Raw genomic sequence first — 16,613 nt, forward strand, 5'->3', positions numbered from 1 at the left:
AGAAAATTAGATATATTTTTTATATTTAATGATTATTTTCTATTGCTAAATATTTTTATTTTTAATTTCTAATTCTTAACTACATAAAATATATTTGACTTTAAAAAGATTATGGCTATAATAATAAAGAAAAATAAGCATATTTCTTTTAACCTTTCTTATTTTGTTCCTAACATATTAGGTTGGTGTAAAAGTAATTGTGGTTTCAGACCATGAGTTTTAAATCATTATAACTAGGCTCAAACACATCTGTATGAATAAAAATAGAAACCATTACGATCAACACATTTTTGCCAATGAGAATTAAGTTTTTTTATTCCTGTAGTATAAAAATCCATGCTTTGGAATTCTACAAACTCTTAGAAAGCATTTTCTGCATCCTGCCTTTCCTGTGGAAGCATTTTCCCTGCAAAAAGTTGTTGAGATGCTTGAGGAAGTGGCAGTCAGTTGGTGAGAGGTCAGGTGAATATGATGGATGAGGCAAAACTTGTAGCCCAGTTCATTCAACTTTTGAAGCATTGGTTATGTGACATGTGGTTGGGCGTTGTCATGGAGACTTGGGCCCTTTCTGTTGACCAATGCCGGCTATAGGTGTTGCAGTTTTTGGTGCCTCTCATTGATTTGCTGAGCATAATTCTCAGATGTAATGATTTCACCAGGATTCAAAAAGCTGTCATGGATCAGAATGGCAGCAGACCAGGAAACAGTGACTATGATCTTTTTTTTAGTGCAAGTTTGGCTTTGGGAAGTGCTTTGGAGCTGCTTCTTGGTCCAATCATGAGGCTGGTCGTCGCCCACTTTTCGTCACACAATCTGATCGAGAAATGGTTCGTTGTTGCATAGAATAAGGGAAGACGACGCTTCAAAACAACGATTTTTAAAGTTTTTGCTCAGCTCATGAGGCACCTATTATTGAGCTTTTGGGGATTTATTTATTTATTTTTTTGTTTTGTTTTGTTTTTGAGATAGAGTCTCACTTTGTTGCCCAGGCTGGAGTGTCATGGCTCAGTCTGGGCTCACTGCAATCTCTGCCTCTTGGGTTCAAGCAATTCTCCTGCCTCAGTCTCCCAAGTTTCTGGGACTACAGGCATGTGCCACCATGCCTGGCTAATTTTTGTATCTTTTGTAGAGACAGGGTTACACCATATTGGCCAGGGTGGTCTGACCTCAGGTGATCCACCTCAGCCTCCCAAAGTGCTGAGATTACAGGTATGAGCCACCATGCCTGGTCTCATTGAGCTTTCTGATTTGCTTCAAATGCTGAATGGTCAGCGGTGAGTTCTTCTGCAACTTCTTGTGTAGTTGTAAGAGGATCAGCTTCAATCATTGCTCTCAATTGGTTGTTGTCTAATTCCTATGGCCAGCCACTATACCACTCATCTTCAAGGCTCTCGTCTCCTTTGCACAACTTTTTGAACCTCCACTGTACTGCATGTTCATTAACAGTTCCTGGGCCAGATGCGTTGATGTTGCAAGTTGTCTCCACTGCTTTTTGACCCATTTTGAACTCGAATAAGAAAATTACTCACATTTGTTTTTTGTCTAACATCATTTCCGTAGTCTAAAATAAACATAAACAGCAAGTAATAAGTTATTAACAAGAAAATATAAAGCGAGAAATGCTCATTAAAATGATGTATAACATAACCACATTTATTTAAGAACATATTCCAATATCAAACAGCAAATTTCAACAATGCAAAAACCACAATTACGTTTGCACCAACTTTAATATTTATTTTTGTATCTGTGAATTAAGAATGTATAAGTAAAAATAATAAATAGCAACAAAACATTAAAATATTAGTGATTAAATATTTCATGTAACCAGTCCATCGATATAGGACAATTAAAAGTGATTTTGCACTAGCTCTAAGATCTTTGGCAAATGCTTTGCCTGAATTTTCCCAGAGTTTTAAAATGAAATACCTTTTACTGAGATGTGCTGATTGATGTAGCTGCATTTCTGAATTAACTGGAAAAATATAACTTTCAGAATTGTGGTTTGTTTTATTCAGCCCCTAATAAACTGAGAGTTTACCTAAATATATTATGGTGATTTTGTTGAACCAATATTTAATAAGCATCTATATCCCCAGCCCTGGCAATACGAAGATGAATAAGCTGAGTTTGCTCATAAATCAGTCAGAAGTTGCTGTATGTTTTCTACCATATAATTCATTGTCTTCTCCTCAGTTTGTACCTGTTAGCATTAAATCTCTGATTTCCAGGAACAAAGTTTCTAAATTGCCTGCAAATTTATTTTAATTTTGAAACTAGAACAATAATCCATCTAGTCAAAAAGTTATAAGATGATGGTTAAATATAACAAAATATTTTGGTGCTAGAGCTCAGCCTTACACTGTTTTGTATACACATAAATAAATTATATCCACAACCTGAACTTGAAGCAAATATTGTGAATTTTTCAGAGATGTATACTTCAGTGGAAAAGGGAAGCCTGTAGCATTGAATGCCTTTACTGTTTTTGTTTGTCTGCGTTTTAGCTTTTGTTTTGTTTTGTTTTGACAGAGGGTGGGCCATTGTTCTTTTTAGTTTTTATAGTGGAGTTATTGGGAGAGGGCATTACTAAATGCATGTTAAATTGGTGAAATATGAGTGGAAAATTGTCACTTGGCACTATTCAAGAGTGAATCTCAGTGTGCAGTCAATGAAAATATGATCTGTTTTATCCAGGTTGGTGCTCTTTTTGTATTGCCATGTACCATTAGTAACATACTTATTCCACCTCCCAACCAACTCAGTTCAAGAAAATGGAAGGAATATATAGCTAAAAAGCCTAAAACAATCAGTGGTGAGTATTACATGTTTCAGTTGTTTTAATGATGCAGCCTAGTTAATGTATGTATCAAATTTGAAGTGAAGATAACATTTCTATATGAGAAAACAGTATTTCATATTATTGCTGTTATATAATATTGATGTATTACCAGGAGTCTACATCATTTTGAGATTTTTAATTGCAACCTACTGTAACATAAAGTATCTCTAACCATATTCATTTAAAATGCTAGTGATCTAAAGGCAGAACTCTTGGTTCATTAGATAGCTAATTATATTGAACATGGGTTTTTTTAGAGATGTTTCAGGAATCAAATATGTGAAAAGAGCGGTTCATTTATTATATGGTACATTAAAAAAAACAAACCTGTGATAATTTTTTGAAGAAATTAGTAGAAGTTATTTATTTATTTATTTAGAGATAGAGTCTCACTTTGCCACCCAGGCTAGAGTGTGGTGGCACAATCTTGGTTCATTGCAACCTCCACCTCCTGGGTTCAAATGATTCTCCTGCTTCAGCCTCCCGAGTAGATGGGATTACAGGCACCCACCACCACACCTGACTAATTTTTGTATTTTTAGTCAAGATGGGGTTTCACCATGTTGGCCAGGCTAGTCTTGAACTCCTGACCTCAAGTGATCCACCCGCCTCCGCCTCCCAAAGTGCTAGGATTATAGGCGTGGGCCACCGCGCCTGACCTAAGGTTTTTTATTTAACAGTTTAACTGTATCTTACACAATATTCCAAGTATTCTATTTTAGATATACTGATTCATTTAATTTTTGTAATAACCCCGTATACTTATTTTTATCCCTATTTTACAGATGAAGGAATTGGAGCTTAGAGAAGTGACAAAGCTATTAGTTGGCAGAACCTATGGCTCTGTCACTTCTCCAAGGTTTTGAACCTGTGCTCTTGTGCTCTTTACCACTACTCTGTGTTCCCACTCGGTTCCTCTAGTATATTCAAGATGTCTTTATCCAAATGAGAATTTCTGTTATAAAATCAGAGATTAAGTCTAAACCCTAGTATTTCATGAGGTGATTGTGGCTTAGAATGTTAAAATTACTTTCCCAAAGTCACATTGGTGAAATGTGTTCCATCATACTTTGACTTTGATGTGTGTTTTTTAAATTGAACAAAAATTTTTTACTTTTTCTTAGCTTATAGTTTTTGTGACCCATAATGTGATGGGACTAACAACTGTAATTGAGACATGTGTACCAGAAGAATTATGAAGAAATCTGTAGAAATACTCCACAGGGCCCTTTAATTTTGAGGAATACAATTTTAAAATCAGTAGCTTATACAGTGTAGATTTTCTATTTTTCCATGTAAGAAACAGGAGAGATACTGAGTTCTATTTTAGCAGATGTTGAATTCCAAATGTAGGTAAGATATCTATGTGGAAATTTAAATGTAGAGTTTGAATTTTAGGTACAGATCTCTAGATAATAGTCAGTACTGGATATTTGGATTTTGAGTTTTCCAGCAGTTTTATCTATTGTGTAATAAGCCACCCCAAAAGTTAGTGGCTTGGAAGAGCAAACACTTTATTTGCTTATAGTTTTGCAGTCTGAGCTGCCCTCAGCATCTACTGATCTCACCAGAGGTCATTGATGTGGGTGTTTTGAACTTGAAAATCATGTGGAGGCTGGGTTCAGCGGAGCTGGCTGGCTTTCTCTCTCCATTTAGTCTCAGAGCCTTTTCCTTGCCACATGGTCTTCTCACATGATCTCTCCTGCAAGTTAGCTGGAGTTTTTCCATGGTGGCTCAGAACAAACATACAGAACTTGAAACTACCAAGACTTTTAAAGGCTTTATCCCAGGACTAGCCCAGTCTTACTTCTGTTACATTCTGTTATTTAGAGCTAGTTACAAGAATAGTCCAAATTCAAGGAGGAAGTACCTGTCTAAAGATGTGGATAATAGGAAGCCACCAATGTTAAAAGTCTACCATAGGTGCCTACTAGTTAGGAATGTAGAATGTTACTTAGGAATGGTTGAAAACAACAACACATAAAGAACATGCTAGAGAAGAGAGCCAAGGATAGAGTCTTTAGAAATACAGTCATCCCTCAGTATCCACTGGGAATTGGTTCCAGGACCCCTGTGGATAACAAAATTCCTAGATGCTCAAACCCCTCATATAAAATGGTGTAATAGTTGCATATAACCTGTGCACATTCTCCTGTATACTTTAAATCATCTCTAGATTACTTATAATGCCTGATACAATGTAAATGCTATGTAAATACTTGTTGTACTGTATGGTTTTTTAAATTTATATTCTTCTCAGTTATTAATTTGTTATTTTAAAATTTTTTCTGGAATATTTTCAATTCGTGGTTGGTTGAATCCACAGTGTGAAACCCATAGATGTAGAGGGCAAATTGTACCTGCATGTAAGGTGAAAGTGGAGGGAAAGTTAGGAAATGATATGGTAAATGATCTTTGGAAGACCCTAGCAAGTTATTATTAACATCAGCATTAAAATACCATTGATAAAGAGCATGGTGCAAACTGTAGGAAATAAAGGAGCATCAAACTGGGTTTTTACACTTGAGGAAATAGATTTATGGTCTTTTTCTTTGTGAAATTTATACTCAAGTGAGGAATATACCTAGGAAAATAATTATAAGTCTGTTTAGCCAACATTGTGAAGGCAAAATGAAAGGTACTTCCAGAGTGTATGACCTAACATAGCCTTAAGAGTTCAAGAGAAGTTTCCTGTAGGAGGAGACATTATTACTGTAACTTATGGCACCATACTAATACATGAATAAGTGCAGCTTTTAACCATTCTCATCTCACAGGGAACAAATATATATTTGGTAATTTTGGCGCTTGCTGAAACAAAATCAGAAATAGATTTTCTGAGTGGCAATATAGTCAATTTCACTTATTCTGCATATAATCATGGAATAATACTGATCCATTTCTCAGCTTTACATATGTCCAAAATTGATTAAACATACGTAGACATATGCAATCAGTTAATCATAATATTAACATCTCCTCAATAAACTTGAGTATACTCTGGCAGCCCATTCATTATTTATTTTTCCTCTTGTAACTTTCTCCAACTTCAAACAACCATTATGTTGGAACTTCTGATTTTAAGGTAATTTACTCTTAACTTAGGTGTGGGTTTTTTTTGGCATGATGTCCATCGTAATTTTAAGAAAATAACATGTGGCTTGATTTGATTTTTTTAAAATTATGTCTTCTTGAAATTTGAGCATTAATATTGGTAACTTGTGAATAATAATAAGACACAGATCACATAATCTTTGAAGCCAGATTGTTGATTACTGATTAGAGTGGATCATTAAGGGCTGATTAAGCTGACACTTTACAGTATTTTTAAAAAAATCTTAGAAGTAGAAATAAAATCAAACTGGACAGTTGATTATTCAGTTCTCTTCTACCCATAATCCTCTCTGTAGGAGAAATTCTTACCCATTGATGGAATTTTTTTTTGTAAAAATAGAGAAGCTGAGTTTTAGCTAATGTAAAAGCTTCAATAACTCACACCTGGCAAACTTCCTATCCCTTCCTAGCATCACTAACAATACCCTTTCTCACTATCCCAAATCATATAGCGACTCTCAGATCATTCTCCTACACCATGACTCTGTTTCTCCACAGTCTTCTGAATTATGCCCAACTGTTCTCTGTTGTTGCCACATATGTTCCAGAATCTTCATTCTAACTTTGTACTATTTCCTGAAAGTATTCCTTGATTTTATGCCTTTGTGACTTTATTATTCATTCATGCATCTAGTGAGTTATACCTTTTATTCATTTATTTGAATATACAGCAGATATTGTGTATCAGGCATGGTACTGTTATCTTGGGATTACTGATCCATGAGATAGGCTTGAGTCTTCCTCTAATGGAATTTACACTGTAGTACAGAAAATAGATATTCAGAAGTTATTATAACATTGTATTTAGTAGTCACTGACTAGGAAAAATCCCCAAGACATACTGAATGAAAAAAGCAAGGTATGCAATAGTTATACTATTATTAATGATAAAAACAACTTTGTGTGTATTGAGCATTTAAACATATTTGTATATGCATTAAGTATCCGCTTTTTCAACTTTTTATCGAGCACTTACAATATATTAAGCACTGTTTTACATGCTGGACCAGCAGTAAATAGAACAAAATCCTTGCCCTAATGGAGCTTATTTTATGGTGGAGGTAACAGGTTTAGTTTTTCCCCCAGATAGCCATATGACTAGTTCCTAATTTTTTCCGGTCTTTACTCCAAAATCATTTTTCTCTTTTAGGACCTTTTTTGCCAGCCCATCTAACGTTGCAAACAGACTCTTCTCCTGACCTCTTATTCATCTTCCTAGCTTTATCTTTTTACCTTAATACTCATGCTGTCTAATGTACTAAATGTGTGTCTGCCTGACACTTAACAGTTACTCAAAAGTGTTTGTTAAATAATGAGTGAAGCATATATTTCTAGGTAGTAATAACTGCTCTCCAGACAGTTAAAGAAAGACTTTGAATGGACTCCATCCATGTAGTATGAACCAAAATTTGTGCTCCAATTTTTATCAGTTTCATCCTTTGATGAAATAAAAAATATATATGCATTAATTTGAACCATATGTTGTTTTTGAATATCAAAAATTGTTTCATATCAGCAGTTTCATAGAGTGAACTAAAACAGACAAACAATGCCCAATTTGAAGTATGGTTTAATTATAATAGCAAATGAATGCCTTTTAAAATTGGTATTCAATAAAATACCCAGAAATTACTATGATACAGGAAAAATGCAAAAGCACTGTACAAACAAATGCAATTAAGTCAACCATATTACATTTCAAACGAAAAATGTCTATATGTAAAACTTATTGAGAAGACAGATGAGCAGTGAAAAATGGCTGGCTCACCATGTTTACAGAGATATTTTATGAAGTTGTCAAAAAATTGAATGATCATGTGCAACCTAAACAAATCATAGATAAGTAATAAAAAATTTTATCTCCCAATATTGAAGGCCTACTATGTGCCATATGCTGTGGATTCATTATCTTTAATTCTCAAAACAATATTGAGAAGTAGGTTTTTAAAAAATCCTTTATATTACAATTGAGAAAAATAAGGCAATCAAGGAAACCAAGAACCTTATCTAATGTCACAGGGTGGAATTAGAATTTCTACCTAATTTTAAATGTATCTAAAGGCCATGCATGATTTGTTTTGTCACATAATGTATACTTTCATTGAATATAATTTTTTAAACTTGGTCTTTTTGGCCTTCAATAAACACCCCTTCATGCTAAAACTCTCAATAAGCTAGGTATTGATGGAACGTATCTCAAAATAATAAGAGCTATTTATGACAAACCCATAGCCAGTATCATACTGAATTGGCAAAACCTGGAAGGATTCCCTTTAAAAACTGGCACAAGACAAGGGTGCCCTCTCTCACCACTCCTATTCAACATAGTATTGGAAGTTCTGGCCAAGGTAATCAGGCAAGAGAAAGAAATTAAACGGTATTCACATAGGAAGAGAGGAAGTCAAATTATCTGTTTGCAGATGGCATGATTGTTTATTTAGAAAACTCCATCGTCTCAGCCCAAAATCTCCTTAAGCTGATAAACAACTTCAGCAAAGTCTCAGGATACAAAATCAGTGTGCAAAAATCACAAGCATTCCTATACACCAATAATAGACAAACAGAGAACAAAATCATGAGTGAACTCACAATTGCTACAAAGAGAATAAAATACCTAGGAATCCAGCTTACAAAGGATGTGAAGGACCTCTTCAAGGAGAACTACAAAGCACTGCTCAAGGAAATAAGAGAGGACACAAACAAATAGAAAAACATTTCATGCTCATAGATAGGTGGGATCAGAACCGTGAAAATGGCCTTACTGCCCAAAGTAATTTATAGATTCAATGCTATCCCCATCAAGCTACCACTGACTTTCTTCACAGAATTAGAAAAACTACTTTAAATTTCATATAGAACCAAAAAAGAGCTCGTATAGCCAAGACAATCCTAAGCAAAAAGTACAAAGCTGGAGGCATCACGCTACCTGACTTCAAACTATACTACAAGACTACAGTAACCAAAACAGCATGGTGCTGGTACCAAAACAGATATATAGACCAATGGAACAGAACAGAGGCCTCAGAAATAATGCCACACATCTACAACCATCTAATCTTTGACAAACCTGACAAAAACAAACAATGGGGAAAGGATTCCCTATTTACTAAATGGTGCTGGGAAAACTGGCTAGCCATATGCAGAAAGCTGAAACTGGACCCCTTCCTTACACCTTATACAAAAATTAACTCAAGATGGATTAAAGACTTACACATAAGACCTAAAACCATAAAAACCCTAGAAGAAAACCTAGGCAATTCCATTCAGGACATAGGCATGGGCAAAGACTTCATGATAAGACACTGAAAGCAATGACAACAAAAGCCAAAATTGACAAATGGAATCTAATTAAACTAAAGAGCTTCTGCACAGCAAAGAAACTATCATCAGAGTGAACAGGGAACCTGCAGAATGGGAGAAAAATTTTGCAATCTATCCATGTGACAAAGAGCTAAAATCCAGAATCTACAAGGAACTTAAACAAATTTTCAAGAAAAAAGCAAACAACCCTATCAAAAAGTGGGCAAAGGATATGAACAGACACCTCTCAAAAAAAGACATTTATGCAGTCAATAAACATATGAAAAAAAGCTCATCATCACTGGTCATTAGAGAAATGCAAATCAAAACCACAATGAGATACCATCTCGCACCAGTTAGAATGATGATCATTGAAAAGTCAGGAAACAACAGATGCTGGAGAGGATGTGGAGAAATAGGAACACTTATACACTGCTGGGAGTGTAAATTGGTTCAACCATTGTGGAAGACAGTGTGGCAATTCCTTAAGGATCTAGAACCAGAAATACCATTTGACCCAGCAACCCCATTACTGGGCATATACCCAAAGGATTATAAATCATTCTACGATAAAGACACATGCACACGTATGTTTATTGTGGCACTATTCGCAATAGCAAAGACTTGGAACCAACCCAAATGCCCTTCAATGGTAGACGTGATAAAGAAAATGTGGCACATATACATCATGGAATACTACACAGCCATAAAAAAGAATGAGTACATGTCCTTTGCAGGGACATGGATGAAGCTGGAAACCATCATTCTCAGCAAACTAACACAAGAACAGAAAATCAAACACTGCATGTTCTCACTCTTAAGTGGGAGTTGAACAATGAGAACACATGGACACAGGGAGGGGAACATCACACACTGGGGCCTGTCAGGGGATGGGGGGCTAGGAGAGGGATAGCATTAGGAGAAATACCTAATGTAGATGACGGGTTGATGGGTGCAGCAAACCACCATGGCACGTGTATATCTATGTAACAAACCTGCACATTCTGTACATGTATCCCAGAACTTAAAATTTAAATAAAAAAAAAAACTTAGTCTTTTCAATTTTATGTCTTGATGTTTGTGGAAATAATTTATTCTCATGTAGCAGAATAATAGTATCTCACAATTTTATAATTCTAGATGTTTGATAATTTTAGAAGTCTAAACTTGAATATTGCCTCATTTTTTAAAATTGGAATTCTTTTGAAAAGAAATGTGTTAAAGGTACTCTTGGAGAAAATCATATCTGATTGTTTTGTTGACTAACAATTCTTCTAATAAAAATATTTTTAGAGGGACTAGACTAATGACTGATAAAATGTTTTGAAATAATGAAGCATGTGCCTTTTTCACATTCAAATCACCATGGTGAAAATGTTTCAAAATAGTGGGCTGACATCAACAGAGGATTGGATAAAGAAAATGTGGTACATATATACCAGGAATACTACACAGCCATAAAAAAGATGGTACATGTATGCTATGGGATACTATGCAGCCATAAAAACGATACATAAACACCATGGACTACTATGCAGCTATAAAAAGATGGTACATATACACCATGGAATACTGTGCAGCCATAAGAAATGTAGTACATGTACACCATGGAATACTGTGCAGCCATAAGAAATGTAGTACATGTACACCATGGAATACTGTGGAACCATTTCCTTTGCAACACCAAGGATACAGCTGGAGGCCATTATCCTGAAGGAATTATCACAGAAACAGAAAACCAAATATCACATGTTCTCACAAATGGAGGCTAACCCTGGATATACACAAATATAAATACAGGAACAGTAGACACTGGGGACTCCAAAGGAGAGAAGTTGCATGCTGTGTTCACTGGGTGATGGGATTAATAGAAGTGCAAATCTCGACATCACACAATATACCATTATGGAAAACCTGCTATGTACCTCCTGAATCTAAACTCAAAATAAAAAACAGTGGGCTGAAACAGGTAAGGCTAAAATAGCACAGTGCAAGTGACCTATAAATTTCATCTTGAGAAATAAAGGACTGATAAGGATTTTGAAAGAAATTTAAGTGACAGAGACAAAGTTTTTTTTTGTTTTCGTTTTTGTTTTTTGAGATAGAGTCTCGCTATGTCACACAGGCTGGAGTGTGGTGGCGCGATCTCGGCTCACTGCAATCTCCGCCTCCCGGGTTCATGCCATTCTCCTGCCGCAGCCTCCTGAGTAACTGGGACTATAGGTGTCCGCCACCATGCCCGGCTAATTTTTTTTTTTTTTTTTTTTTTTTTTTTTTTTTTTGTATTTTTAGTGGAGATGGGGTTTCATCGTGTTAGCCAGGATGGTCTTGATCTCCTGACCTCGTGATCCGCCTGCCTCGGCCTCCCAAAGTGCTGGGATTACGGGCATGAGCCACCGCGCCCAGCCGACAAAGTATTCTTTTAGTCCACAAATATTTTTTTTGTGCCTGCTGTGTGCAAGGCGTTACTGTGCTAGGAATACAGTGGTAAACCTTTCAACTAACTTGACTACCAGCCTTTATTGTACACTTAACTTTATACTCATTCTTTTCAAGCACATATGAAACATGCTTCAGGACAGACCCATATACATGCTCCCCATTAAATGAATCTCAGCAAATTTAAAAGGATAGAAATAATATACACGATATCCTCCAATTTCAATGGAATTAAGTTAGAAATTGACAACAGAAAGAAACCTGAGAGATCTCTCAACTATTTGGAAATTAACACACTTCCAAATAACCTATAGATCAAAGAAAAAATCAAAAAGGAAATTAGAAAATAATTTTAAGTGAATGAAAGTAAAAACAAAACAAAATGTATGGAACACAGCTAAAGCAGTACTAAGAATATCTGAAATGCTTATCTTAGCATGGAAGAAAGATCAACAATCAATTTAACCATCAACCTCAGTAAGCAAGAAGACTTAAGTGAGTAGAAGGAAAAAATTAACCAGAAATTAATGAATAAAATATTGAAGAATATGCCTACCAAAAGAAGTATAAGACGTGTACACTGAAAACCCCAAAGCATTACTGAGATTAATTAAAGAAGATGTAAGTAAATGGAGATATATACTATATTTAGAGTTTGGAAAACTCAGTATTATTAAGATAGAACTCCAAATTCAACCCAATGCCTATTGAAGTTCCAGCAGGACTTTCTGTAGAAATTGACAAACTGCAGAAGTTCAAGACCAGCCTGGCCAACATGGCGAAACCCCGTCTCTACAAAATATATATATATATATATACACACAAAAATTAGCTGGGCGTGGTGGCAGGCGCCTGTAATCCCAGCTGCTCTGGAGGCTGAGGCAGGGGAATCGCTTGAACCCAGGAGGCAGAGGTTGCAGTGAGCCGAGATCATGCCACTGCACTCCAGCACAGGTGACAGAGCGAGACTCCATCTCAAAAAAAAAAAGAAATAAAAGAAATTGACAAACTGATCCTAAGTTTATATGGAATTGCAAAGCACCTAAAATGACCAGAACAATTTTGAAAAGTAAAAACAACATTTGAGAACTTAGCTACCTGATTTAAACGAATCATTTAGGTCCTTCAGTCTAAATGCAGAGTTTTTGTTTCTCTCTCTAGTTCAATGATTCTTAACACCAGCTACAAATTAGAATCATTTTGACAGTTATTTAAAGTTATGATTCTGACTTATTATAAAGCCACAGTTATCAAGACATTGTGGTATTGGGCTAAGAATACATAGATCCATGGAACAGAATAGAGTCAGATGCCAATGGCAACAGGATAGTCTCAACACACTGCTGGAAGAATTGGATATCCATATGTAAAAATTATGTGTATATATATGTATTTAGCCTTTTACTTTAAATGAAAATTAGCTCAAAATGGGTCATATAACTAAATTCAAGAGCTAAAATTATAAAACTTTTGTAAGATAACAAATCTATAAATTAGAAAAAGAAAACAAATCTATAGAGTAGAATTCACCAAGGTTCAGATGCTTACTTTTTGATAAACACTATTAGAACATTTAAAAACAAGCTACGTAGAGAAAATATTTCCAATCATATATCTGACAATGGACAGATATATTTGAAAAATTCTCACAATTTTATATATAATAAAACAACCCAATTAATAAATGAGTGAAATGCTTGAATAGACATTTCACCAAAGAAGATACATGAATGACTAGTAAACTCCATGAAAAGATGCCCGACATCATTAGTCTTTTGGGAGATACAAATTACAACCAAAATGTGATTCTACAATACACTCACTAGAACAGCTGTAATCGAAAACAGTGACTATCAAATGTTGATGAGGATGTGGAGAAACTGCACATCTCACACATTGTTGCTGGGGATGTACAATATAGCACAGCTAGTAAGGAAACCAGTTTGTTAGTTAAACTTGCACTTGACTGTACAACCCAGCCCTTTCATTCCTAGATATTTACCCAGGAGAAATGAGAACATTATGTTTACACAAAGGCTTATATGCAAGTGTTTATAAAAGCATTATTCGTAATAGCCAACACTTGGAAACTATGCAAATATCTATCATCTGGTGAAGAGATCTTTTTTTTTTTTGCATATAGTGGAATACAGAGGAATGAGAAGGCATGAAAAGTTTGGGGTGTACCTGAAAAACATAGTGCTAAGTTTATAAATAAAGTCAGACAAGGTTAGATTATTTATTGTAAGATTATATGTATGAAATTTCTATAAAAGGCAGGAGACAAAGCAGATCAATGGTTGTCTGAGGCCATGGATGGAAGGGAGATTGACTGCAAAGGTGTGATAGAAGTTTCTCAAAACTGGTTCATAGTGGATGCAAAGTTGTTTACATTTCCCGAAATTTGTTAAAGTTAGACCTTAATATATGTACATATGTAAATACCTATGTAATTGTACACTATTAAAGCTTTTTATTTTTTGTAAGGATCACTTTTTGTAAGAATCATTTAGGTCCTTCAACCTAAATGCAGAGTTTTATTTATCTCTCTAGCGTAATGATTCTTAACACCAGCTACACATTAGAATCATTTTGACAGTTATTTAAAGTTATTTAAAGAATCACTTTTTTTCTAAGAATCATTTAGGTCCTTCAGTCTAAATGCAGAGTTTTTGTTTCTCTCTCTAGTTCAATGATTCTTAACACCAGCTACAAATTAGAATCATTTTGACAGTTATTTAAAGTTATTTAAAGAATCACTTTTTTTCTAAGAATCATTTAGGTCCTTCAGTCTAAATGCAGAGTTTTTGTTTCTCTCTCTAGTTCAATGATTCTTAACACCAGCTGTAAATTAGAATCACCTTGACAGTTATTTAAAAAGGTCAAGCTGAGCTCTACCTGAAAATAATTCAACCCAAATCTCTGGGGTGGACCTAGGGTATCAGCGGTTTGTTAGAGCATCCTTGGTGGTTCAAATGTGTATCCAAGATTGAGAACCTCTGCCCTAGGTGGTGCTTTCCCCAACACTAGGTGACATCGCTGTTACTGAAGAATCCTTTCGATGCTTTGAGGCAGAAAAAATTTAAGAATCACTGCTTTAGGCCTTTTAATTCCTAATCTAGAAAATGAGGATACTACTACTACTTGCTTACTGTATCTCAAACTTGTTTGAATCAAATTGGTAATGGAAGGTACACTCTTTCTAAATTCTGCAGTAGCTTTTTGTTATTCTCTCCAATCTTATATGCTTCTGTGTCTGTGAAACAACAAAGAAATCATTGCTGTTCATAATGAATAAGATCTGGAAATATCTTCTGAGTGGCTTCTCTATTCATTGTAGCTTTCAAATTGTGTAATTTTTAATATTGTAATTAAGAGGAAATGTATATAGTTTATGACCCTAATATTACTTAATTGTTTAAAATAGTCATGGTGGAATTTATAAATCCTGTGTTTTTATAATTTTCACAGTAGTGAGTTATACACCTACTCAACAGTACTATCCTTTTTTTTTCTTCTTTTTCTTTTTTTGAGACGGAGTCTTGCTTTGTTCCCCAGGCTGGAATGCAGTAGCTGGATCTCAGCTCATTGCAACCTCCACCTCCTGGATTCAAGCGATTCTCCTGCCTCAGCCTCCTGAGTAGCTAAGATTACAGGCGTGTGCCACCACACCCCGCTAATTTTTTGTATTTTTAGTAGAGATGGGGTTTCACCGTGTTAGCCAGGATAGTCTTGATCTCCTGACCTCATGATCCACCCACTTCAGCCTCCCAAAGTGCTGGGATTACAGGTGTGAGCCACCACGTCCGGCCAGTACTGTCATTTTTTAAACTATTTTAGATTTTTTAAAAAATTGAGCCACAGTCATTTTCTTGAACAATGTCAGTGGCAGCCTAGTTTTATGCTAAATTGTTCAAAGCTTAGTCTGATGAATACGGTGGGGTATCAGGCTAGGAAATACATTTTTGAAGATACTTTATGAATATAAAGTACTTAGATTGATGTTTTTTTCTTGTGCCTCCCCACCTGGCACTAAGGGCTGTTTCAAAAGTTGAGTCTTGAGTTAAACAGCGATCTCATTGTTGAAAAGAGTGTAGCCTCCTAAGATGCCTACATTGGAAACTAGATTTTGTTTTATTATTTCATTTTTGGAATGATTATTAAAATAATTGGTTATATTATTTTGCCATTTCTTTATGAACATATATAATAACTATCAGTAAGTCAGAATATTCACTTACCCAGAATATCCTGTTTCCCCTGTAGTCCTGGGATATTTTTTTTCCTTCTATTATGTGGAATATTATTTATCCTTTAGATTGTTATAATTTTGTTTTCATATTAACCGTTAAAAATGAGTGTTACAGGGTTTTAAGAACCACTAAGAAACTTATTGACAAAGAATATAACTTGATTTTTATTATATAAGAATTTTTTTTGCTAATAATAAAGACATAAGACTTTATTGTGGTTTATGTGTTATCTGTAAACTTTGATGCAACTAATAGACACTTGGTAGTTTCTGCTTCTCCCATTTTATCTGTATAGTATTATCCAAAATATATGTATGCTTTTGGTGGAGAAGGGGCATACAAGCCAACACCTTATCAAATGATAATGTAAATAAACATAGCAGTTGAAAATAGACAGACTTTTTTTTAGTAATCATTTTCCCTTATTTAGGAAGAGTGATGAGGCTAGAATAACTATGCTAATTGTAAATCTGTTACTCTCTGTGGTATTTACATAAAAGTTATTTAATAAGTCTTCAATTAACACCTGCCAAATCTGGAGCAACATTTTTTAAATGACTGCAGAGTCATTATGGCTAGGAGAATTCTTTACAGTAAATATTTTTCTTTTGAGGAAAATAAGGTTGTTGTAATTACAAACTTCAGTGATTAAAATGCAAATAAAG

General features: G+C 34.9%; 1 protein-coding gene across 1 annotated transcript in view; it reads left to right on the top strand.

Moving 5' to 3' along the window:
- The window catches only part of MTBP (MDM2 binding protein), a 79,222-nt gene that overhangs the window by 22,981 nt on the left and 39,628 nt on the right, over nucleotides 1-16,613 (top strand). The window contains exon 11 of the mRNA XM_001098134.5: nucleotides 2,698-2,815. Coding sequence (XP_001098134.4) covers nucleotides 2,698-2,815 — 118 coding nt within the window. The remainder of the gene's footprint in view (nucleotides 1-2,697; nucleotides 2,816-16,613) is intronic.

Source organism: Macaca mulatta, chromosome 8, assembly GCF_049350105.2.
Source record: "Macaca mulatta isolate MMU2019108-1 chromosome 8, T2T-MMU8v2.0, whole genome shotgun sequence".
In the NCBI taxonomy this organism is placed as follows: Eukaryota; Metazoa; Chordata; class Mammalia; order Primates; family Cercopithecidae; genus Macaca; species Macaca mulatta.